Source organism: Loxodonta africana, chromosome 1 (genome assembly GCF_030014295.1).
Source record: "Loxodonta africana isolate mLoxAfr1 chromosome 1, mLoxAfr1.hap2, whole genome shotgun sequence".
NCBI lineage: Eukaryota > Metazoa > Chordata > Mammalia > Proboscidea > Elephantidae > Loxodonta > Loxodonta africana.
In genome coordinates, this window is record NC_087342.1 from 220,452,882 (window position 1) to 220,479,443 (window position 26,562).

A 26,562-nucleotide genomic window follows, 5' to 3' on the forward strand; every position below is an offset into this window, starting at 1 on the left:
AAACTCACCAAACCAAAAACTAAACCTGTTGCCACTGAGTCAATTCCAAACCATATCGACCCTACAGGACAGCATAGAACTGCCCCATAGGGTTTCCAAGGAGCGCCTGGTGGATCCAAACTGGTGACCTCTGAGTTAGCAGCCGTAGCTCTTAACCACTCACAGAGGTCGTTTATTGCTTTTGCAGCTCCATTTGCATCCTGGAAGCAAAGCCAGTGTCCTGAACAGCAGAGCCAGGGCACGGTCAGGAAACACTGTTCTCTCCCCCATGACCTGGTGAGACCTGCTCTGTGGCTCTGAGTTCATTTTCTGTTCTAGAGTGAAATTTCTGGTAGATCCCTTGTACTCTCAGGTAATACCTGGTCTGTCTAAAATATATATATGTTTTAATTCAGGTGGTTACTTTCAGTTGCAAGAATATGCTCATTTGAATAATTGAGATGTTTGTCCAGTCATATATACAAGTCAAAAACACCAAATTCCATTCAGTTTTACCTGGCCATCAGTGGGAAGGGGACAGTGGCTTGACTCTTCTCTCTACCCCCTTGTCTTGCACTTAGCTGCCTCTTGCCCCTCCAGGGTTAAAGCTTTGACGTTCAGTGATTCTCCTACAGCCCCTTTCAGCTGAGGCCCCATGTCCTTGAGAAGCCCTCCTGGGCAGCATCCCTGTTAGACAGTCCAGTTGCTGGTTCTGCATCTGGTCTCCAGGACCACATACTTTTGACCTTTGGCCAGCCACCAGCGGGAATGCAGTTATCTCTCACACGACCTTCTGGTTTGCTACCACAGACTGTTTCATTCAGCCACTTGCCTGTAGACTTCAGACCCCAGTCCACTGTGCCCCATGAGCTTTTCCAGTGGGTCATCAAAGCCTTGCTCACTAGCTCGAGGAAAGGGGTAAGCTGCTCCATCTTCTTCTACTCCTTCCCAGTGTGGTGGGGTTCTGCACATTGATAACTTTCTTTGAAAAATCCTCTCCCAGGTTCTAACCTTGTTAACCCTTTTGAAACTTCAAGGTGGTTTTTGGACTAAGGGTTGCAAAATCTGTTTTCAAACAACTTCTTTGAAAGTCCTGCTTGGTTGTCTAGCATCGTCCTTTTGTCTGTGGGAGCAGTTGACACTGCCTAGGGGCATCAAACAAAAGTGAGTCTAAAGGACCCCTATTTTAGCATCCTGCTACAGAAGTTAACGGTAGTAGGCATCGAGGAGTATCTGAAGTCGGAGGAAGAATTTAGATTCTTAGAAAAGTAGTTGTTTATAGAATAGGGACCACCACTAATTGTCATTGAGTTGATTCCAAGTCATGGGGACCCCACATTTGTCAGAGCAGAACTGTACTCCACTGCGTTTTCAATGTCTGATTTTTCAGAAGTAGGACCACCAGGCCTTTCTTCCAAGGTGCCTCTGGGTGGACTTGAACCTCGAACCTTCAGTTAGCAACTGAGCACGCTAACCATTTGCACCACCCAGGGACTGCCATAGTTGGGAGGGATCTCTTAAACAAGTTATAAAAAAGCTCAAAACCAAAAGAAACAGATAATTTCGGTTACGTTAAAAAATAAATTAGGTATGATAAAAGATACAAGGTTAAAAAGATAAGTGACAGATTGGAAAAGGGTAGTTTTGCAAAATTAATAGACAAATATTTTGCATTCAGATTATATAGAACACCTAGGACTCTGGATTGATTTAAAAAAAGACAAATAGTGCAATAGAAAAATGGGCAAAGGGTCTGAAAAGACGATTCACAGGAAAAGAGCAATCTGATAGAATTTCTGGTGAAACTGAATATGAGCAAATGATCTAGCGATTTCACTTCCGGGTATTTATTCCCTGGGTGGTGTAAACAGTAAAGCCCTTGATTACTAGCCGAAAGGTTGGCGGATTGAATTTACCCCGAGGCGTCTTGGAAGGAAAGCCTGGTAATCTACTTCTGAAGGATCACAGCTGCGACACACGGGATGTCCCTGAGTCAAAGTCAACTTGGCAATTAACAACAGTACCCTAGAAAAGAAGTAATTAAAGTATATTTAAGCCCTTTGAAATAATTTATTCCCGTGCACACTTACTGAGTTTCTGCTATGTGTCAAGTAATATATCCTAGGAACTGAGAATTAAAGATGATTAAGACGTGTTCCTTGCTCTCCAGGAATTTGTGATCTAGTGTGAGAGGCAGACACGTGAGCAGCAATCAGTGGTGAGTGCAGTGCAGCTGTGGGATTAAGTCCTCTAACATCAATAAACTAAGAACCTTAAGAAATGGTGGGGACCTCTTAGAATTTTCTCCATTTCCTGGTTTTGCTGAGGTACATTTAAGCTTATTTTTTGTTGTACCCTAACACAAGGGAGGAATGATTTTGTCTCCTCTGCAGAAATTACTCAAAGATAATGGAATCAGTAGTCCATTTAGATTTAAAACAGTGAGGTCCATTTAACTAATTGCATGAGTTTGTCAGAGTAGAACAAAACACTTCATGAGAGTGTTTTGAAAAGTGCTGTGGCCACCTTGATCCCTTTCTGTCTCTGTCTTTAGCCAACAGCCCTTGTGGGACTTCATTTAACTTCCATTTACTGCTGTGAAAGCAAACATTCGTCTGGTATCAAACCCTAATCATGTGTTATTTTTAAAAAATAAGAAAAAGAAAAAGGGGCAGAGACAGAACTAAATTCCAAGTCCAAAGGAAAAAAAACAGTAGCAAAAGTTAATTTAGGTAAAAAGGTGATTACATTGCCTCAGGAATTAAAAAAAAAATGGTCTCTGTAAAAAAAGAAAAACAACATTGAGTTGTAGGAATTTAAAACTTAGACATGATCCTTGGATTTTTAAAATTTGTTTTCTCCTCCCTTAATTTGATTGTGATGAAGTCCTTTTTACTTGGTACATCTTTATAGCCAGGTGTTCTTCCCTGAGGGTCACCAGCCACCCCAGGATCTAGGTATAATCTATGACTCTACAACCCCTCTTCAGTAATTAAATATAGAATCACCCCTTCCACAGTTATATCCAGAATTATCCCCCCCTCATAATTAATTCTCCTTGGAAACCCTGTGGGGCAGTTTTACTCAGAATTGACTCAACAGCAATGAACGGGTTTGGTTTTTGGGTTTGTTTTCTCATAAATAAATGCAAATTTATACGTATGAGTATATATAATTTTTTTTTTTTTAACTGGAGAAAGGCTCCATAGTTCTCATTAGATTCTCAAAGGGGTCCATGACTCAAACAAAGGTAAAGAACGGCTGGTATACATCTGATAGCCTAATGAATACTGTGCACCATTTCGCCTTATTCACTTTAAAGTGATCCATGAGAGGCTTAAGGATCCCTGGTGGTGCAGTGGTTAAGTGCTTGGCTGCTAACCAAAAGGTCGGTGGTTCGAACCCACCAGCTGCTCCGAGGGAGAAAGATGTGGCAGTCTGTTTCTGTAATGATTACAGCCTTGGAAACCCTATGGAGAACCCTACTCTGACCTATAGGGTCCCTCACAGTCAGAATCAACTCGACAGCAGTGGGCTTATGGGAGGGTTTGGTGGCTTTAGATATTCCAACTACATTTGATATTTTTCATCCTCATCCAAGAATGCTTGTGAAGAAGCTACCCAATTGATTGTGACGCTTCCCCTTGTTATACACAGAAAATCACACAAACCCAGGCTGTGTTCTCTGGTGCTTCCTGGGCCATAAGTATACACATACACGCAGCAGAAGAGAAACATGAGACCAGTACCCAATTAAATCCTGCGCTGAGCTTCGCTTAGAACATTTCAGGACTAGGATTTAGAGATCGCAATCAAAAGACAAATTGAGTCAGATTGGGAGGCAAAGCCTTGTTAATACTTGTATAATAAATGCTCATTTCCTGGCATTACTTCATCTACATTCTTCCTTAAGCCTCTAAACAGTTCTGTGAGCTGGGCATTATTACCCCTATTTTACCCATGATGCAGCCGACACTTAGAGAGCTCATGTAGTATGTCCAAGGTGACACAGACATTAAGTGCTTATATCTCCTTAGCTGGTTCCTGTTCATTCCCATTTAAAACTAGATACACAGTAAAACCTGTGAAAGCCAGGACCTATGTAAGGCAGAAACCTGTCAGAGAAGGAAAACTCAAATATTTTCCGCTAATAGCGATAGAAAAGTGGTAAGCGTGCACCCAGTCAAATGGACCTGGGAAAAAAAGGCAGTCCCCTTGAGCTTTGGCTCTCACAGGTGTCACTGTCTTGTTTATTTTGGATGACCAGTTTATTTTGGATGACCACTGTCTTGTTTATTTTGGATGATGTTAATCAACTTGAAGACAACGGGTTTGGTTTTTGGTTTTTTTTGTCTATAGCAGATGGTCACATTTGAAAATACTGCCAATGTAATTAAGTCGTGTTGATCCCCTAGCAATGGTGGATATCATTTTGTTCTTTTTTCTCTCTTCTCCTTTTTACTTTAAACATGCTTTTTTAAAAACACTTCGTCTTAGTCATCTAGTGCTGCTGTAACAGGAATACCACAAGTGGATGGCTTTAACAAACAGAAGTTTATTCTCTCACAGCCTAGTAAGCTACTACGACACTACTACCCATTGCTATAAAGTCGATTCCGACTCATAGTGACCCTATAGGACAGAGTAGAACTGCCCCACAGGGTTTCTAAGGAGCGCCTGGTGGATTCAAACTGCCCAGCCTTTTGGTTAGCAGCTGTAGCTCTTAACCACTACACCACCAGGGTTTCCAAGAAAGTAATTATGCAAAATTGACTTAAGTTCCCGAAACCCAGGATCGGACCAGGGACATTTAGATCTTCTGTCAGTCTAGAGCTCTCCCTACTGACCTGCAGAAGTCCACGTTCAGGTCACTGGCTCCAGGGGAAGGCTTTTTCTCTCTGTCAACTCTGGAGAAAGGTCCTTTTCATCAATCTTTCCCTGGTCTAGGAGCGTCTCAGCGCAGGAACCTCAAGTCCAAAGGACGCGCTCTGCTCCCATGGCTGCTTTCTTGGTGGTATGAGGTCCCCCTGTCTCTCTCCTCTCTTCTCTCTTTCATATCTCAAAAGAGATTGTCTTAAGACACTAATCTTGTAGATCTCATCAGTATAACTGCTGCGAATCCATCTCATTGACATCATAGTGATAGGATTTACAACACAAAAGGAAATCATATCAGATGACAAAATGGCAGACAGTCATACAATACTGGGAATCATGACATAACCAAGTTGACACATATTTTTAGAGAACGTAATTCAGTCCATGACACACTTCTTTTTCACTGTGCTGACTGAAGATAACCTTGTGGAGACCCACTTTGATCGTGGTCTTTTCCTTGCCACTTCCCTGGCTCTGTGTCCTTTTGGGAGCAGTTTTTTTTTTTTTTTAATAGAACTTTAGATGAAGTTTTACAGAACAAACTAGTTTCTCATCAAACAGTTAGTACACACATTGTTGTATGACGTTGGTTAACAACCCCATGAAATGTCAACACTCTCTCTTCTCACCCCTGGGTTCCTGTTCCCTCCTACCTTCCAGTCCCTGCCCCAGGGCTGGTGCACCCCTTTAGTCTTGTTTTGTTTCCATGGGCCTGTCCAATCTTTGGCTGAAGGGTGAACCTCAGTAGTGACTTCATTACTGAGCTGAAAGGGTGTCCAGGGGTCATACTCTCAGGGTTTCTCCAGTCCCTATCAGAACAGCATGTCTGGTCTTTCTTTTTGAGTTGGAATTTTGTTCTACATTTTTCTCCAGCCCTATCAGGGACCCTTGATTGTGATCCCTGTCAGAGCAGTCAGTGGTGGTAACCGGGCACCGTCTAGCTGTACTGGACTCATTCTGGTGGAGGCTTTGGGAGGCGTGGTCCATTAGTCCTTTGGACCAATCTTTCTTTTGTGTTTTTAGTTTTCTTCATTTTTCCTTGCTTCCGAAGTGGTGAGACCAGTTGAGTATCCTAAATGGCCGCTTTTGGGAGCAGTTTTAAATCTTCTTCTTTGGACATCTGGAGAGTACTGGTTGGCACACACAGCTACTTGCTTGTTCTCTGTTCCCATTTTCATTGCTCTGAAATTTTAATTATTCCTTCATTTTGGTAGAAGAAAATCAGACCAAACTAAACATTCCTATAATTTCATCCACCCTTTTAAAAAATCTGACGTCAAGCGATCTTACAGCTTTCTAAACTATAGTTCTCCCCACCTCTGTTTATATTATGCAGACCTCAGCTTGGATTCCCTTTTTGTTACAATACCTACAATTTTTTCCTTTAGTGATTTTATTCATAATTAAATGAAGAATAATTAAATGAAAAATGAGTAGTGCTTGCTTATTGGAGACCCTGGCTGAAGGTCAGGTGCTAATGTCCAACAACAACAACAATGTCCAGGAAGCTGTTAATCGTGGGTAGTGTTTCTTAATTCCTATGTTGAGGAAGGCCCACCTGTCAGAGACCTTGTTTTTTCTTTTCCGAGCAGTTCTGATTTCTCTTACATCGACTGGGGTCTAATCTCATTCCTTCCCGCACTGTCTCTTCTATCCAGCCTTCATTCCACCTTGCTTTTCTCTTCCCATACTTTAGTATAAAGTAGCCCTCTTTTCTTTCATCAGCTAGTCCTCTGCCCTTTAAAAAAAATGAGCGACATATTCCAAATATACTGTGTTCAGGAAAGTATGCAGATTAGTGTAATGAACACACGTGTTCCCATCACTCAGCTTTGATAAACCATAATGTATTGCTATGTGTGGCACAGTGGTTAAGAGCTGGGATGCTAACCAAAAGGTTGGCAGTTTGAATCCACCTTGGAAATCCTGTGAGGTAGTTCTACTCTGTCCTGTAGGGTTGTTACGAGTCGAAATTGACCCAATAGCAATGGGTTTGATTGGTACGTGTGCTTTAGATTTCTTTCTTTTTTTTTTTTTTAAGAAATGAAGCATGAGAGACATAGCTGCAGTCCCTATGTTCCCTCCCTGATCCTATTCCCTTTTCTGCTTCCCTAGACAGAGCTGCTACTCTGAATTGTAGGATTATCATTTCCAAGCATGATTTTCTACTTCTTCCACATATGTATGCATCCACAGAAGATACACAGCAATGGTTTCCACATTTTCTCAGTCCATGGCAGCCAAGGCCAAAAGAAATTCCTGACACTTCCATTTATTAAGTAGTTAGGTCCAAAAAACTTAATAGAGAATTTATGTCCTAACAACTTAGTTGTTATTGGCTGCGTTCAAATTGTCCCACGACTCTTGGCTACCGGGAGCACAGTGAACAAAATGCTGCCTAGCCCTGCACCATTCCCATAATTGCATTGTGACCTGTAGGGTTTTCATTAGCTGATGTTCAGCATTTGTCTTGGTAGTCTAGTGCTGCTGTAACAGAAATACCACAAGTGGATGGCTTTGACAAAGAGAAGTTTATTCTCTCACAGTTTAGTAGGCTAGAAGTCTGAATTCAGGGTGCTGGCCCCAGGGAAAGGCTTTTTCTCTCTGTCCACTGTGGAGGAAGGTCAGTGTCATCAATCTTCCCTTTGGTCTAGGAGCTTCTCTGTGCAGGAACCTCAGGTACAAAGGATAGGCTGTGCTCCCGCTGCTGCTTTCTTGGTAGTATGAGGCTCCCATCTTTCTGCTTGCTCCTCTCTTATATCTCAAAAGAGATTGGCTTAAGACACTACCTAATCTTGTAGATCTCATCAATATAACTGCCACTAATCTATTTCATTACATTATAGTGATAAGATTTACAACACACAGGGAAATCATATCAGATAACAAAATGGCAGACAGTCATACAGTACTGGGAATCGTGACCTAGCCAAGTTGATAGATATTTTGGGGGGACACAATTCAATCCATGACAGCATCGTAGCAACACGCAATCCTCCACAGACAGGTGGTGCCTGCGCTTGAGGTGCATCGCTGGGAACTGAGCCTGAGTCTCCCACATGGAAGGCGAGAATTCTACCACTGAACTACCGATGCCCTAACAACTGAGTAGCTGTTTGAAAAAATAACACATATAAATTGAAAGAAAAAAATAATATTGTCTTATTCTTTAATAACTAATTAATGGGGTATCTGTACCTTTTGGGCACTGCACAACTCTGCAAACCCGGGAATTGGAGTAGACACCGCCACCTTTCCTGTTCCACGTGGATTTTCACACAGTTCTTGCTTTTTACTGAAGTGACTACCAAAAAACCTAGCTTTGCAAGTATATGATGTCGTTGAAAGAAATGTAGGTCGATTTAATATTGAAACAGTGACCTACCTCAAACTAGTCGTCTTTGCTATGTCCAACAAACTTCAGGTATTGCTGAGTTTCCACAAAAATTTGAACTGTTCAAGCAGCTCGGGGGCGGTGTCTGACCTCCTCCAACTTCCCAAGCGGGAAGGAGAATCAAGATCAACAGCCCGAGGCTGATTCCTATGAGGTGAAGGTTAGACATGCCTTCTCTCTCCATCACCTTTACCAACTCTGACATCAACTATCTCTCTCACAGCACTGTCTACTGGGTTCAATAATTCATTGCAATGGCCACACAGAACTCACAGATCATACTTATGATTATGGGGTTTATTAGCGAAGGAACAGTTATGATTCAGGCTCAAGAACTCTCAGGATACAGTTCTTCCTTCAGGACAGCCTCTTCCCAGCTGTGCTTGCAGGTAGGCCTCTCCCTGACCCTCAGTCATGAGGCCATATGTGGTTTTCCTCCATTTTGTGATTGTAGTTTTATGTTGAGAGGATTAGGGTGAGATTGTAACACCACCCTTACTCAGGTCACCTCCCTGATCCAAGGTAAAGGGAGTTTCCCTGGGGTGTGGCCTGCACCACCTTTTATCTCTTAAGAGATAAAAGGAAAGGGAAGCAAGCAGAGAGTTGGGGACCTCATACCACCAAGAATGCAGCACCAGGAGCAGAGCACGTCCTTTGGACCCAGGGTCTCTGTGCCTGAGAAGCTCCTCGACCAGGGGAAGATTGAAGACAAGGACCTTCCTCCAGAGCTGACAGAGAGAAAGCCTTCCCCTGGAGCCAACACCCTGAATTTGGACCTGTAACCTACTAGACTGTGAGAAAATAAATTTCTCTTTGTTAAAGCCATCCACTTGTGGTATTTCTGTTATGGCAACACTAGACGACTGAGACAAAGACCGTGGCTAGAAAGGTCACACACAGAAGTAATTAATCACACCACACTATTCCATTATGCCTGAGTTCACTGCAGTGCTCCAGTGCACCTCAGCACGGACTTTGGGAACCATAGTTATGCAGTGTTTTCTTTCGATGGTTTTGTTTCATATAATTTTATATATTAATAAATGTCACTATCTGCATTGTTTTATAACAGGGGTTAGCAAGCTTTTTCTGTAAAAGGCAAGACAGTAAATATCTTAGGCTTTGTAGACCGTAGAGTCTGTGTCTCAACTACCAAAGCTGCCACAGACAAAGCACCAACCAGTGAACGTGGCTGTGGCCCAGTAAGATTGTATTTATCGACCCCGACGTTTGAACTTCATATAACTGTGGCATGTGATGAAATAATATTCTTCTGATTTCTTTCAAACATTTAAAAACATAAAAATTATTCTCAGTTTGCATGTCATAGAAAACCAGGAGGTAGGCTGGATTTGGCCTGTGAGGCATAATTAACCCAAATCTATAAATTGCTGTTTTTGTTCAGCCTTACCTTGTTGCAGTTACCCATGTAGCTCTGATCAAAGAAGACTTATTTCATCTGCAGTATGAAAGGTGAACATGGAGTGTGCTCCGCTGGTATGAAAGGTGAACATGGAGTGCTCCGTTGCACGGATGTCGCATAATGTATTCATGTATTCTTGCTCGAGGGGCATTTAGATTGCTCTAGTGTTCCAGTGTTCAAAACAGTGCTGTAGTAAGCATTACTGTTTACATCTCTTTGTGTACATGTGGAAGATGTTTTCTTGGCTCTACACCCAGGAGTCCACCACCCGTCTGTCGGTTGTACTGTGGTGGCTTGCATGTTGCTATGATGCTGGAAGCTATGCCATCAGTATTTCAAATATCAGCAGGGTAACCCATGATGGACAGGTTTCAGCAGAGCTTTCGGACTAAGACTAGGAAGAAAGGCTTGATGATCTGCTTTGGAAAATTAGCCAAGATTAGCTTATGGATCACAACAGAACACTGTTGAATTCACCTGCTTTGGACATGTCATCAGAAAAGATCAGTCGCTAGAGGAGGACATCATGTGCAGTAAAGGAGAGGGGTCAGCAAGGGTGAGGGAGACCCATGGTGAAATGGATTCAAACAGGCTGTTGAGTGTGAAGATGATGCAGGACCAGGCAGCGTTTCATTCTGTTTTACATAAGGTCACCAAGAGTCCGAGTTGAATCAACAACAGCTATCTATCTGTCCATTTTTCTATCTGTCTATCCATCCATCTATCCCTAGTAGCGAGATTTTAGGGATTATAGTCTGCTCAGCATCGCTTTATAGATAAAGTCAAATTGTTCTCTGTAGTTGTACCACCAACTGTTCGTGGGATTTCTGGCGATGGTCGGCTGTTTGCTTTTGGGACCTGCTTCTGGAAAGCCCCTTTAATCTGCTCACCCTGGTGTGGTTACTCCATCTCCCCAAGGAAAGGAGACTCAAAGGTGCTGTCTCCAGCATAGCTTGTCAGCTGTGGAAATAAGGACTTTCTTCTAACGAAGGCTATGAGGAGCTATCTCCCCTGGGCCTTCGCCTTTTGATGCAGGGCTTTACTCAGCAACAGTAGGCCGTCTTTCTGTTGCTGTTGAGAGAAGTGAAAGTTTCTGTTCTCATGACCTTTAGTCAATCCTAAGAACCCTAAGAAGGAGCCGTGGTGGTGCAGTGGTTAAGTGCTCAGCTGCTAACCAAAAGGTTGGCAGTTCCAACTCACCAGCCACTCTGTGGGAGAAAGACATGGCAGGCTGCTTCCGTAAAGATCACAGCCTTGGAAACCCTATGGGCAGTTCTGCTCTGTTGACTCAAGGGCACACAACAACATGGAACCCTAAAGGTTGACTTGGAACACTTGTCCTAAAAGGTCCTTGGAACTTTGAAAAGAAAGGGTTTAATTTTATGGTCAATTTCTACTTTTGTCTATTTAGTTTTCTGATTTTTAAAATATATTTCCATAAAATACCTTCAGTTAATCTATTTAATTAGTAGCCAGTGGGTCCCATTTGTCTTGCTCATGTGTTCAGTAAATATGAAATCAATCCAAAGGTGGTTTTGAGATGAGGAAGAAAGAACCTTCACTGGTGAAGATAATGGAAACTGGATGACTTTATATGATCTGGCTCAGCAGAACAAGGGCTACGTGATGACAGCAATTTTCTAAAACTGATTATCAGAAGAAAAACAAGGCACGTGAGTGTGAAGTAATTACAAAATGTTTTTTCCCCTTCATTGTAGTAAAGTAACTGAAGACTTTTCAATTAGAAGTCTAGTTTCTATTTTCCCTATGGTGCATCTGAGGCATCACATATCAGAGTCCATAGGCTTTCCCAATGCCATTTTCCTGCCTTCTCCCTAGAAGTACCCAGCATCCCGAGTTTCCTGTATTAGACATGTCCAGGTTTTTAATTTTTTGCTACTAATCTGTGAATATTTCGTGCACATCAAATATTCCATTAAATTAAGAAAAAAATAAATCTAGGGAACAGAATGTTTTAATTATAGGTCACCATGTTACTGACAAACTTTACATCATGACCTTTCAGAATTTCAGTGGAACTGAGTGATAGAATAGAATAATATGTTTTAGCTTCATTTTGATGCCTATATCATTTATTGGAGTACAGTGGTGCAGTGGCTAAGAGCTTGGCAGCTAACCAAAAGGTTGGCAGTTTGAATCCACCAGGTGCTCCTTGGAAACCCTATGGGACAGTTCTGCTGTGTCATATAGGGTCCCTGTGAGTTGGAATCAGCTTGACGGCAATGGGTATGTAGTTTATTGGTGATTCTCTGCTGTACTAAGGGGAAATGAAGATCACAGAGATGGTTTTCTTCAGAGCAGCAGACCATATGAGATTGCTGGATTGAATTACCCTCCGCCATGTAATGGCTGTGACCTTCAGTGAGTCACTGAATCTCCCCACACCTCAGTTTCTCCAGTACTTACCTGTTTTGAGGATGAAGTGCCGTCATGATGGAGAAAGCTTGTGCTTTGTCACAAACTGGATACTTTTTACCACTTCAAGAGGTTAAGAATCTTCATTTTTCAGATAAACTTTTGCAAATCCTAATTTATTCTTTCAAGTCAAAAATATCTGTATGAGTATACTCTAATAGATGCCAGCTCTTAAAATCTTTTTTTTTTTTTCCCAAACGCAACTCAAGTGTATAGGGCAGAGCAAGTCTGACAGTGGAAACCACACAGTCAGCTGTATCCATCCCCATACGACAGTACCTAGGACCCTTACTCACAGAGGAGATTTCAGGGGATCTGACCCCGGGAAGACGCTTTTGTGGGCAAGGGAATCCTTCTAGGATGCCTTGTTTACCAGGCCGAAATCAGGAAGCACTGGGCCCAGCACATTCGCAGGTGCCTGATGTCATCCCAGTACATTCCCCTCGCAGGTGCCTGATGTCATCCCGGTACATTCCCCTCACTCGCCTGAGCCTCGCATTACTCTGGAATGCAAAAGAGTAGAAGACACCAACACGTTAAAATTGTTGGGAAACAATGCAGAGAATTTTTGCAGTGGCATTAAACATTAAAACTAAAAGCATATGGGCCTTGAATTCAGCGGGCGTGTTTAACATCTCATATACACATGCCAAGAGAGATGTTAATCAAAACATGAAGGAATTGGCTCCTTATTTGGGAAAGACCATCACTGCCAAGGGAAGGGAGAAAGGGAGGCGACATTTTTTGTGATTTGAAAACACAGAGTAGCTAAGTCATTGACTGTGCGTTACTTTTATCCACCCTGGTAGATCTACAGGTTCATGTAATGTAGCATTGCATTTTACTCACAATTTATTTTAAGAACAAAATTGACTTGCCTTGTAATATAACCCTTAAATTCCAGTTCTTGTGAAAAATCCAAACACCTAAAGCTGACCTGTATATGGTATGTTCTAATATGTGTACCATGCCAAATGCGTTATGTAGAAAAACAAACAGAAACAATGCTTCTGATTTGGAAGTGTTTTATTGCCTCATTGCAGGAAAATAATAGGAAAAATCTTAGAATTTAGAAATATAACGTTTTGTGTATATATGTCTTTTCCAGCCTGTTTTTTTTTTCTTTCTTTTTTCCGTTTAACATTAGGCTTCCAAGATTCACTCGAGTAGTTGCATCTAGCAAGGATGAGTGTGCCACAGTTTACTTGTCCATACTCTTGTCCTCCAATATGTAGGTTGTTTCTAGTTATTGTGTTATCATGAGCAGTGTTGCAATGAGTAAACATTCTTGCCCTTACCTTCTCGTGAACTTGGCAAGAGCTTCCTCTAGGGATATTAAAAAAAAACCAAACCAAACCTAGTGCCGTCGAGTCGATTCCGATATTTAAAAAAAAAACAACAACACGTTACCGTCAAGTCAATTCTGGCTCATAGCAACCCTATAGGAAAGCGTAGAAGTGCCCCATAGTGTTTCTAAGGCTGTATCTTTGCAGAAGCAGACTGCCACATCTATCTTCTTTGGAGTGGCTGGAAGGTTAGAACCACCGACCTTTCTGTTAGCAGCCAAGTACTTGACCACTGTGCCGCCAGGGCTCCTTTCTAATGATAAAAACAAAGCAAACCCATTGCTGTGGAATTGATTCCAACTGGAGTGACCCTATAGGACAGAGTAGAACTGCCCCATAGGATTTCTAAGGAGTGCCTGGTGAATTCGAACTGCCAGCCTTTTGTCTAGTAGACAAGCTCTTAACCACAGGTACCAGGGCTCCTTTCTAGCATTATACCTATGAAAAATCTAAATATGATTGGTAACATCCTACATGTGGGTAATATAAAACAATTTCAAAAATAACTTTCCTTTGTTCAAGTAATACTGTAGTCATCATAAACAAAAAAGAAAACTCAAATCATTATAAGGTCTCCGTACAAAGATAATTCACATTCCTTACACTTCTAGACTTTTCCTGTATGAGAGGCATTCTTTGTAAAGGACAGCCACAGTCCTATTGAGATCAGTTACTCAGTGTCACACTGTGTAGCACTTTGTGGATAGAACAATGTACTAACTGAATATAGTTTTCTGTAAAGAGTCTGTCTTCATAAGTGTCCCTCCCCCTCCCTCCCTCCCTCCACATCCCTGTCATCCACCGTCATCCCTACAGTGGTATTCACTGACATATTTAGGGCTCAGCTGTGGTCATCTTCCATCTGCTTCACTCTCCACAACACTTTGTTCAGACCTCTGATTCTTCTACTTTATTTGGGTGCTTTTTCTTACCTCTGAGGGTCCACTTATTAATATCATACACATTAATATCACATACACACAAAATTTTGCTGAAGATCATTCAAAAGTGCCTGCAGCAGTACATTGACAAGGAACTGCCAGAAATTCAAGTCAGATTCAGAAGAGGACGTGAAATCAGGGGTATCATTGCTGATGTCAGGTGGATCCTGGCTGAAAGCAGAAAATACCAGAAACATGTTTACCTGTGTTTTATTGACTATGCAAAGGCATTTGACTGTATGGAACATAATAAATTATGGATAATATTGCAAAGAATGGGGATTCCAGAACACTTAATTGTGCTCATGAGGAATCTGTACATAGATCAAGAGGCAGTCGTTTGAACAGAACAAGGGCATAGTGCATGGTTTAAAGTCAGGAAAGGTGTTCATCACAGTTCTATCCTTTTACCATACCTATTCAGTCTGTATGCTGAGCAAATAATCTGAGAAGCGGGACTATATAAAGAAGAACGGGGCATCAGGATTGGAGGAAGACTCATTAACAACCTGCGATATGCAGGTGACACAACCTTGCTTACTGAAAGTGAAGAGGACTTAAAGCACTTACTAATGAAGATCAAAGACCACAGCCTTCAGTATGGATTACAACTCAACATAAAGAAAACAAAAATCCTCACAACTGGACCAATAAGCAACATCATGATAAACAGGGAAAAGATTGAAGTTGTCAAGGATTTCATTTTACTTGGATCCACAATCAACACCCATGGAAGCAGCAGTCAAGAAATCAAAAGACACATTGCATTAGGCAAATCTGCTGTAGAAGACCTCTTTAAAGTGTTGAGAAGCAAAGATTTCACCTGGAAAACTAAGGTGCACCTGACCCAAGCCATGGTGTTTTCAATCATCTCATATGCATGCGTAAGCTGGACAATGAATAACAAAGACAGAAGAAGAATTGACGTCTTTGAATTACGGTGTCGAAGAAGAATATTTAATACACCGTGGACTGCCAAAAGAATGAACAAATCTGTCTTGGAAGAAGTACAACCAGAATGCTCTTTAGGAGCAAGGATGGCAAGACTACGACTCAGATACTTTGGACACGTTGTCAGGAGGGATCAGTCCCTGGAGAAGGGCATCATGCTTGGTAAAGTAGGGGACCAGAGAAAAAGAGGAAGACCCTCAGCAAGATGGACTAACACAGTGGCAGCAACAATGGCTCAAGCATAACGACGATTGTGAAGATGGCACAGGACTGTGCAGTGTTTGTTCTGTCGCACACAGGATGGCTACGAGTCGGAACCAGCTCGATGGTATCTAACAGCAGCAGCAACGAGGGTCCAGTGGTCAGTTCTTTCTCGCCCTCTTGTTCGGCTTTTAGCCTCATTTGATGCAGCGTCCTCATCCCCTTCCTTAAAATTCCTTCTATACCTGGTCTCCTGGACACCAGGTTCTCCTGACTCCCTCCTCCTCCCAGCTCATCCTTCACAGTCTCTTTTAGTGGAGCCTCCTCCTCTTTCTCCCCTTGCCGCCACCAGCGCCTCACAGGAGGCAGTGGTGGTTCAGTGGAAGAACCCTCATCTTCCATGCAGGAGACAGGAGTTCAATTCCTGGCCAGTGCACCTCATACCCAGCCACCGCCCGTCTGCCAGTAGGGGCTTTCCTGTTGGTATTGTGCCGAGCAGTTCTCGGTGGAGCTTCCAGCCTAAGCTGGACTGGGAAGACAGGCCTGGCGATCTGCTTCTGAAAATCAGCCCGTGAAAACCCTGTGGATCACAATGGTTTGATTGCAACTGGTCATGGGAATGATGCAAGACTGGGCAGCATTTCATTTCATCAGTTGCTGTGAGCTGGGGGCAGCTAACAACAATAACAACAGCTTTATTTTTCCAATCTCTAAACTTTGCGGTGCCCCAGGGCTCACCCTCAGACGCTTTCTCTTCATTGTCTGCACTGTCACCATGGCTTCGGTGACCCTCTGTGCCCCTCTGTACCTCTAACCTGTGCCTCTCCTGAACTCCAGGCACCATGTCCAGATGCCTCCTCAGCATAGCAACGATTGTGAGCGTGGCACATGACTGGGCAGCGTTTCATTCTGTCATGCATAGGATTACTCTGAGTCGGAACTGACTCAACGGCACCTAACGACGTGATCGGTTGGGGCTCAGGCCGTTGTTACCCACTGGCTGATTTTCAGAAGTAGATCCCCAGCCCTTTCTTCCTAGTCTGTCTTAGTCTGGAAGTTCAGCTGCAACCTGTTCAACATCATAACAACACGCAAGCCTCCACCAACAGACTGGCGGTAGTGACATATGAGGTCCATTGGCTGGGAGTTGAACCCAGGTCTCCTGTGTGGAAGGTGAAGATTCTTCCACCAGTGCCTCATTATGAGCAGGTCATTTTATTCAAAGTGTTCTCAAACTTACCACACCTAATGCCCTGTTTTATTACAAACCCTTGACTCTCCTGAAATGAAACATGTATGTAATACAACCATCTACACATGCTTATCAAAATTTAAAGTGTTCGTGGTGCATTGTGGGACAAGTAATCACCTGAATTCCTCAGGGATATGAATCAGGAGGACCAGCACAAAGCTAGTTCCTGTGAGGTGGAAGTCAGGCATACTTCCAGTCTCCAACTTCTTCACCATTTCTGACACCAGCCATTCCCCCGACAGCACTCTCTACATCTCTGCTGGGTTTGATAATTTGTTGCAATGGCCACACAGAGCTTACAGACCATATATACCTTACGTGGTTTAGTAGGGAAGTAACAGGCTACAACTTGGGATCAGGATCAACTTGAAAGTAACAGGAACAAGCCAGGATCAGGATCAGGAAATACATAGGCAAAGTCTGGAAGGCTTCCCATAGTGGAGAGCACATCCCTCCCTTCTTCTGTATAGGACAGCTTCCAACCAGGATAGCTCTCAGCTGCCGTCCACCATGCTAGCAGGCTTCTCTGTCATGCTAGCAGGGCCCTCTGGACAGGCCTCCTCTTGGCCTCAGGGTTGCAGCTCTCAGCACAGCCAGGTATCTGCCACTGCCAAAGGCAGGCCAGCTTGGCTCCCACCCTGCCACTTGCTCTGCTCAGGTGTCCACCTGCATTGGCCCTGACCGAGGCTGCTTCTCCGTCACAGGGTACCCAGCTCCTCTCTGTGGGTTGACTCACCCACCACTGGCATCCTGTTGGGTGGATTTTCAAGCTCTTTTTTTTTTTTGCATAGCAAATCGACCAATCCTGGCAAGGTGTGCAAAATAGACCAATCACAGGGCAGACTGCAATCTAACCAGTGTTTTGGCAGGATTATAAGCCCAGGGCCAGAAAGGCCATATATAAGTTAAACCCATTGCTCTGCAAATGGTGGTATAAAAGTTATTTATGACAATACCGATTTCAGTACATATTCATTAACAAATACTGGAACTACACTGGAAGATGTTCTGGGGTGGTCAGATGCTTACAGGTAGACAAGAATCTGTACATGGGATGGCCCCAAACGCAGATGGATGGAGTGTGTTTTTGGTGACTCAGAGGTCACAAACTGTCAGCGACACAGTTTTCTGAAGCAACTGAACGACTCTTGGCAAAGTTCCAAAGAAAACAGACATAGTCTTTCCTCAATTTGTACTCTAGTTTGCATCCCTTAAAAATTCAGTGTGTATTGATAGTTTGAAAAAATATTTTGTGTTTTTTACGTAAAGTCGAATGGTGTTCTACGTCATTTAATCATGAAGAGTTTTTCACCTACAAGAATGTGTAGTGGGAAAATTGTGTGGGGCGTGGCGCACCACCTTGGGACCGACCCGCACGTTGCAGGCGGTCCCGGTCCGTTGCAGGCAGTCCCGGTCCACATCCCTGGCTCCCCCCACTGAATGCCTGTAGCGCCTCCCCCTTACCGAGGCGAGCAAACATCTGCCTGGTGGTGGCACCACCTCCGCTGAGAGCTGACACCCCTTCCAAGACCCCGTTCTCATCTGTGAAATCAGGGAAAATAACATGACTGAACACATACGGTGGTTGCAAAGATTGCAGAGACAATGTCTGTGAGGCAGGAGATGCAGTTCCTGGCATGGGTAATTCTTTGATAATAGAGTGAAACCCATGAGAGAGGGAACTGCCTTGTTTTTCTGGGCCTTGCAAATTTTCCACCTTTGACAGAGTGCACTCAACCACTTTTTTTTTGCCTCCTATTTAGTGGAAAAGATTTGAGTTTTCATTCTGACACGTTTCTGCCTTACACAGGTTCTGGCTTTTGCAAGTTGTACGGTAGTAGCAGTTGTTGACCTTCCTTCAGCACTTGCGATATGCTGAGTACCTTGCTTGATGTTTCCTGTGTTGACCCCTCTAATTGTTAGAACACCCCTATGAGGTGGTTACCAGAATAGCCCCCATTTTACAGGGGAGGAAACTGAGATCATAGTGAGTTAGTAATTGGCCCAAAGACAAACAGCTTCTGTGGGGGCAGCAGGGATTTGAATCCAAGCCACCAGCCCCAGAAGCTTTGCTCTTACTACTGTGCGTTACCACCTCCTGGATGTTTGTGTTTATCCCATGTTCACATCAGGTAGGCCCCTGTATAGCACAGAAACCAGTTGCCATTGCTTCAGACTCATGGCGACCCCCTATGTTTCAGAGTAGAACTGTGCCTCATAGGGTTTTCAGTGGGTGATTTTTCAGAACATTGCCAGGCCTGTCTCCTGAGGTGCCACTGGATGGACTTGAACCTCCAACCTTTCGGTTAGCAGCCAAGCGCAGTAATCATTTGCACCACTCAGAGACTCTACATTCATTTATCCACTGCTGTCGAGTTGATTCCGACTCATAGCGACCCTATAGGACAGAGTAGAACTGCCCCATAGCGTTTCCGAGAAGTGGCTGGTGGATTCCAACTACTGGCCTTTTGGATTCCACTACACCCCCAGGGCTCTCGGCGCAGTACATACAGGCATGAAATAAATGTTGACTGAAAATCTAATATTGTATATGTATTTACTGGATGACTTCTCTGCTGGTAAACATGTCTGAATTTCTTTAACGCTTTTTATGGTGACGATAGGCATATTTGCCTGGTGGTTTGGTGAAGCAGTAAATAGCATTTTTAGAAAGTTAAAGCGTTTTGAAAGGAGTTTTGAACTTCAGGAATGTGTAACTTGACCGTGACTCTTTCTTTATGGGATATAAAATGCAAATTTACTTTAAGTAAGATATTCAGCCCATTCCTACTTATGATTTGTATACATATATATGTGTATATATATATATAAAATGTTCTAAGTAACGAGCTCATCATGTCGTTCTCCTTACCATTGTAAAATCTGGAGTTAAAATAAGACCCTTGTGAAAACATCATAACGCAGAGATTAGTGTTCTGAAAGTGAACATAAAATGATTTTACAATGTGATCCGGTGGGTAAACTTGAGATTAGACATCCACAAAGTGCTTAGGCTTTTTGAGGAATTTTTAAAAATATATCCATTGCTCAGTGACCTTTTCATTTACATTTTATGATTGCTATCTTACCGCATTTTGACCGAGAATATTCCGAATGAGGATGCTGAGGGAAAGTCTTATAACCCTTTCCTACCTAGTATGTAAGCTGTGGTTTAGAAGACTAATTATTTCAGGTTGTTTTCAAGTTTTTAGCAATATTTGGTATAATTACAAAAGTGTGCATACGTCTTATACAAAGAACATAATAGAATTTTGAGCAAGGAATATTAGGAGACTGGCCATTGTTGGACGACTGTATGATTTAGTGTCTCCCTTTGAGGACTCTTTACAGCTGTGTTGTTTTGGACAGAAAGATTATTAGGACCTTCTAAAAGCCTCAAGCCTTTTGCTAGCTGCAATCGTAAATGTTCTTTTAACGATTAATACATAGATACAAATAATAACAATAAAAATACCACCTCAGGTCTGTAAAGCACTAGGAAATTGCAAAGTACTTGCAAAATGGAGCAGAGTCAAGAAGTAACTTTAGAGGCTGTATCAGAAGGGAATGAAAAAGAAAGATCTTGGGCAACAGAATAATTTTAAATAGGATTGAGAAATAGAAATGAACAATAAGAATCACATGAAATAATGAAGCACTAAAACCATACTGATATATTCAGGAATGTGACAGGAATGGTCGGAATCACCACTATTATACATCACTATTGTGAAAACCCTAGCCAATGGGATAAAACAAGAACACTAAAAAGCTATTAATACTGGAAAGGAAAAGATAATTTTTTCTTTGTTTATATACAGCATGATTGTATAACTAAAAAATTCAAGAATGTCAACTGAAAAATTATTTTAAATAATAAAGGTTTTAGATTGGTAGTTGGATGCAAGGTAAATATGTAAAAGTCTGAAAACAGTTTTCCTTTATATCAGCATAAAACAGATATCATAATGGGGAAAATATCCTATTTATACATGCCTTCAAAATTATAAAGTACCTAGGAATAAGTTTAACAAGAAATGAGCATATAGAAGGAGTGTTATAAAATTTTCAATTTTATTGAAAGACACAGAACAAGATCAGAATAAATGGTGAGACATATTCAATGTTCTTGGATGGGAATCACCAGTATTAAACAATCACCATTACCCTGTCAAACGAGCATATAAACTACTGTGCTATGCCCTACTATGCTATCCTACGCTATATTCTACTATACCATAGTATGATATACTATACTGTTCTTACTATAACTCATTGCTGTCAAGTTAATTCCAACTGATAGCGTCCTATAGGACATAGTAGAACTGCCCCATAGGGATTCCAAGGCTGTAGTCTTTATGGAAGCAAAATGCCACATCTTTCTCCTGTGGAGTGGCTGGTAGGTTTGAACCACTGACCTTTCCGTTAGCAGCCAAGCACTTAACCACTGCACCACTATAAAAGCTGTGGAAGATAATGAGCTTCATATTTAAATTAATGCTATTTTTTAGGTTCTAGAAGAATAAATTCATAAGGATAAGCAAGAAAATTTTCAAAAGAATAATGACAGATGATTTACCTAATTCTAGCTGTCAGAATGCTCTTATCAAAACAGGGTAATTCTGCCTCAGTCACAAAGAGGGATAGACAAAGAGAATGATATCAGAGGAACACCCTAGAGTAGCCTTAAAGAACATATTCCATTATACATAAAACTGAGCAATTTGATAAAGATGACATTTTAAATCAGTGGCAAATGGATGGACTATTGATTCAAATGATGTTGGGTCACTTGACTAATAATTTCAAAATATATAAACTTAGACTCATATTGTAATATATTCAGAATAAAGGTAGATTAAATTTTTAATGTGAAAATTAAAACTTCAAGGAAAAATGTATGATACTGGTATGACATCAAGACTATTAAAAATAAAAGAAAAATATATATGGAACATGGAAGATGTTCATGATATGTAAACTAAAAAATCAAGTTGCAAAATAATATTTGTGATTTATTTCATTTTCAAAAAAATTTTGAGATATATATCCATATATGCAACGGTATAGTCTAAAGGAAGTATATCAAATGATTAATATTTGTAGGGAATGGGGTCATGGGTGACTTTTTATATCTTATATGTTTTGGTAGTCTTGAAGTTTTTACAGTTGGTGTGTTACTTTCATAATTTTTTTAAAATAAAATATTGATTTGAACAATCTGGAGTAACTTGACACCCGAATAGGGCTCTAGACAGTGCACAGCATGAGCAAATTAATGTAGGTAGAAAAGTGTTGGTGGATTCTGAGATAGTTTAGATGGAGATGTGGGGAGATCAGATTCATCATTAGTTGAAGTCATATTTTAGAAGGGTGTCAGTGCTAATCTGAAATGTTATGTTTTCAATTACCAAAAACAAAAACAAAACAAAAACCCCTGTTGCCATCCAGTCAATTCTGACTCATAGCTACCCTATAAGACAGAGTAGAACTGTCCCATAGAGTTTCCAAGGAGCACCTCGTGGATTTGAACTGCCAAGCTTTTGGTTAGCAGCTGTAGCTCTTAAGTCCTACACCACCAGAGTTTCCAATTACTGGTGAAGATAAATTGACAACTTTAAAACAGTAGTTTCTGTAAAACTGTGCTGAAAAGATGGTGACCCTTGAGGAATAATTACAATTTAATCCGGTAAAAAAGAACAGAGGTAGAAAGATTAGTATATGTTCAAGGAATCACAAATAGTTCAGTTAGTTCTGAGATATGGCAGGAAAGATAAATTGTAGTCACATTTTGAATGTCCTTAGAAGTCACAGGAAAGAGTTAGTACAGTTTCTAATCCGTGAGGAATCCCGTATGATTTTGCAGAGAGGGTTATGTTACCAGTACTCCACAGATGGTATTTCTTTCCATGTCTAGCAATTCGATAAGTCATTCCATTCCACCTTCCTGGAGTAGAATAAGTGAGGGAAGGAGAGGCCAAAAGTGTTGCACTAATGGGGCTCCCTCCCCAAGAAAGGACTCCACTCCAGACTCCTGGAGTGACAAAGAAGTGTTTTCCGTCAACAGTTAACGACATGCATAGGCTGTTGTTGTTGTTAGGTGCCAGTGAGTCGATTCCAACTCATGGCAACTCCTTGTGACAGAATAGAGCTGCTCCATGGGGTTTTCTTGGCTATAATCATTATGGAAGCAGATTACAAGGTGGGCCACCAGCCTTTCGGTTAGCAGTTGGGTACTTAACTGTTTGCACCACCAGGCTCCTTCATGCATAGGCTACAACCCAGCAAAACCATTTCTAGATATATACCTTAAAGAAACTTACATTTGCTCACAAAGAACAAGTGATTCATTCATTCATTGAGCAAGCATCAGTTGCCAAATATGTGTCAAGTGTAGTTCTTGGTATTGTGGGGCCCGGCAGGGAAGGAAACATACAAATTCCTGTCCTTCTAGGCTAAAATTTTATTGCAAGGGAGTCACGTACAAAAATGTTTGTGACCACATTGTTTACTGTAATGAAAAACTGGAAACCTAAATGTCTGTCAATAGGATAATGGATATATAAATTTTGCTTAATTATTTAGTTGACTATCATACAGCAGTTTAAATGAAACAAATCTAGAGCCATGTGGCTAGGTCTCAGAAATTTTATGTTGAGTGAAAATGCAGATTGTGAGATTATAAATGCAGTCCAACACATTCTGAAAACACAGAAAATGATACTATATATTTTTAATACATATGTGTGTATATAGAAAAACTATAAAAACTTGAGCTGGATAAGCTTCAAGTTAATAACAGTTGCTGACAATGGGAAGAAAAGGAGGGGAATGAGCTTGAGATGAGTGCGTGGGGGAATTCAACTCCATCCTCTTTTAGTTCTTTGAGAAAGGAAAGAACTTAAGCAAATGTGGCAAAACAGTAATTAATGTTCGTTAGTTATGGGTGGGGGAAAAAAAGAAGAAAATATGGGTCTGTAATTTAGTAGAGAGTCAACAAAAACAATGGAAATCCTCCATGAGATGGATTCACACAATAGGCACAACAGTGGACCCCCACCTACCAACCATCGTGAAGGTGGCACTGGACTGGGCAACATTTTCTTCTGTCACCCGGAAGGCCGCCATGAGTTGGAGCCAACTCGACGGCAACCAAAAATAACAATTTAGGAGAGAGGTGGGGCCAGCACCATGGATTGGCAGTGGAGACTAGTATGTGGTCAAGTCTTCACTTAGGGAGCTAAATCTGTTATGTCAGTAGCCTGCTTAGTGGGCCAGTGGCTGTAAGGTACTTTCCAGCAGTGGTGATGGTTTGTATATAGCCATCCACACTCTTTCATTTCTCTTGGAATGAGTGGTAAAGATGCAGACAACATCTGGCCAGGGTAAATTAGGCTGACTCAGGCCAGGCCGAGGCTGTCTCTGTGCATGCTGGACAGGGCGGGAGAGGGGAAGAAAAATCCCTTGTGGTTTCTCAGCGGTTGCCCTTGTAGCCTGCTTTCCAGGGCTAGTCACTCATCCCTTAAATATTCATTATTGAATGCTGAGATGCTCAGTCATGTTCTAATGAACAAATTTAAATTTTCTAATATGTTTACGTGTTTACATATACAGACAGCCTGAGTTTCACACACAGGCAGCCTGAGCACCTTCTTTTGATTTTTTCCCCATCTTTTTTAGTCCTTTTGTGTGTGTCTTACAGAGTTGCATGAATGTTTTGGTTGGATGTGAATCGTTTTTGTTTTTTAAGGGTAGGCAACAATTTAATGATAGAACTTCTAAAAATATTTACGACAACTATAAAAACGGTTTTTTGTTTTGCCTCTAGAAACATTTCATCGTTTAGCACATACACACAGAAAGGAAATAGAATTTAGAGTTGAAACAGTCCTTAAAGTCCATGAGCAGGAACCCTCTGGAGTCTTACCCATATATCTTCTGCGGCTCTAAGGTGACGCCCATACTGGTTTCCACCATCTTGATCTTGTGATCGCCCTCTCTCTACATTCAGTGGTGTAGCCCTGGGTCAATGATCAAAGAGTTATGGCCACATCTTACCCTCTGAAAGATCAGGTCTTTCATCAACAAAACTTTGAGCAAATTCACATCTCTTCTTAGGACTATAACCTTAACTTCAGTCCCAGAGCTAATGTTGTACAGAAAGAAAACACTGAGTGATGCTCAAATAATGTGGGAACTGAAATGATAGAAGTGAAAAATGCTATGAAGTTTCTAAGTAGTCTCTATTTTCACATCACTTAGGATTAGGTTCTTCCACAAATTACAGCAATAATGAAAAAAGTGACCCAAAGCAAATAGAAGTTTGTTTCTCACGTAAAAGAAGTCCAGGGTAGGCAGTCTGAGCTCGTAATAGCAGCTCCATGATCACCAAGGGCTCCATGCTGCCTGGTGGCCCAGGATGGTTGCACAAGCCCCAGGTATTACATCTGCATTCTGACCCACGGGAAGAAGGAAAAAGGGCACATCCCCTTTTAAGGAGCCTTCCTGGAAGTCACATGCAACATTTCTACATACACCTCATTAATAACCTTGATCACACAGCCACACCTAAGCTGTTAAGAGAAGCTAAGAAATTTTCTGATCCTACATGGTCTCCTTCAAATAGAAAAATGAGTTGTAATCCACTCTAAGCAAGTCATATTTCAAGAGTCTTTCCCAGCCACAGGATTGAGTTAATGCCATTTCCTTGTTTGACATCAGTGGCCAGGGTTTTGGAGAGCAGACCTTTGACTTTTCTCTACCAAAACACATTTAGGATTCATCTTCTAAATCAGCCAAACTGACCAGTCCCTACTTCCATTCTTAAGTATATGAAAGATCATTTTTGAGAAAGATTTTAAAACATGTTTAAAGATAAGAGAATGGTTTTGTAAATCATGGCTTATTCTTGTGGTAGAATATTATATAATAAAAAATGTTGTTTGTTGTTAGTTGCCGTAGACTGGGCTTTGACTCATAGCAACCTTATGCATAACAACAAAATGTTGCCTGGTCCTGCACCATCTTCATGATTATTGGTACACTTAAGTCTATTGTTGCAGCTATTGTGTCAATCTATTTCATTAAGGATTTCCCTCATTTTCATTGGCCCTCTATTTAACCAAACATGATGTCCTTTTCTAGCAGTTGGTCTTTCCTGATGACATGTCCAAAGTAACCGAGTCAAAGTCTCACCATCCTTGCTTCTAAGGAGCACTCAAGTTGTATATCTTCTAAGACTGATTTGTTCGTCCTTCTGGCAGTCCACAGTATATTCAGTAGCCTTTGCCAACACCATAATTTAAATGCATCCATTCTTCTTCTGTCTTTTTTATTGTCCAGCTTTCATATACATGACATCCAATATGTTGAAGATAACAGCATAAGGACCAAGATCGCTGTCTTTGTGTATAATACAAAGAATCATTTTTATCAGCTGCTTTACCCAAGTCCAACCCACTTCTCCTAGGTGTAAGGCGAGGCTGGGGACATACCAAGAGGGGAGAAGGAAAGAGACATGGCAAATTTAGAGTTTGTTCTTTTTTAAACAAAACGAAAATTCTTTTTTTTTTTTTTTAATATTTTATTGTGCATTGGGGGAAGTTTACAGAGCAAATTAGTTTCCCATTTGATAGTTTGTGCATAAAGTGTTCCTATGTCAGTCATACTGGAAAGAAACATGAAAAAGCAAGACATGCCCTGAAATGGAACACTTAACTGAGTTAGGTAGAAAATATCGGCTGTTAATAGGTTGAGTGATG

At 41.5% G+C, this 26,562-nt stretch overlaps 1 protein-coding gene across 10 annotated transcripts in view; it reads left to right on the forward strand.

The window, feature by feature from the left end:
* Positions 1–26,562, forward strand: part of MTHFD1L (methylenetetrahydrofolate dehydrogenase (NADP+ dependent) 1 like) — a 254,772-nt gene that overhangs the window by 125,707 nt on the left and 102,503 nt on the right. Inside the window, exon 21 of one of the 10 annotated variants that reach the window (XM_023548088.2) lies at positions 7,861–14,602. The exons of the other annotated variants lie outside the window; for them this stretch is intronic. Coding sequence (XP_023403856.1) covers positions 7,861–7,901 — 41 coding nt within the window. The 3' untranslated portion in view covers positions 7,902–14,602. Of the gene's footprint in view, positions 1–7,860; positions 14,603–26,562 lie in introns of those variants that run through there. 10 annotated transcript variants of the gene reach the window in all.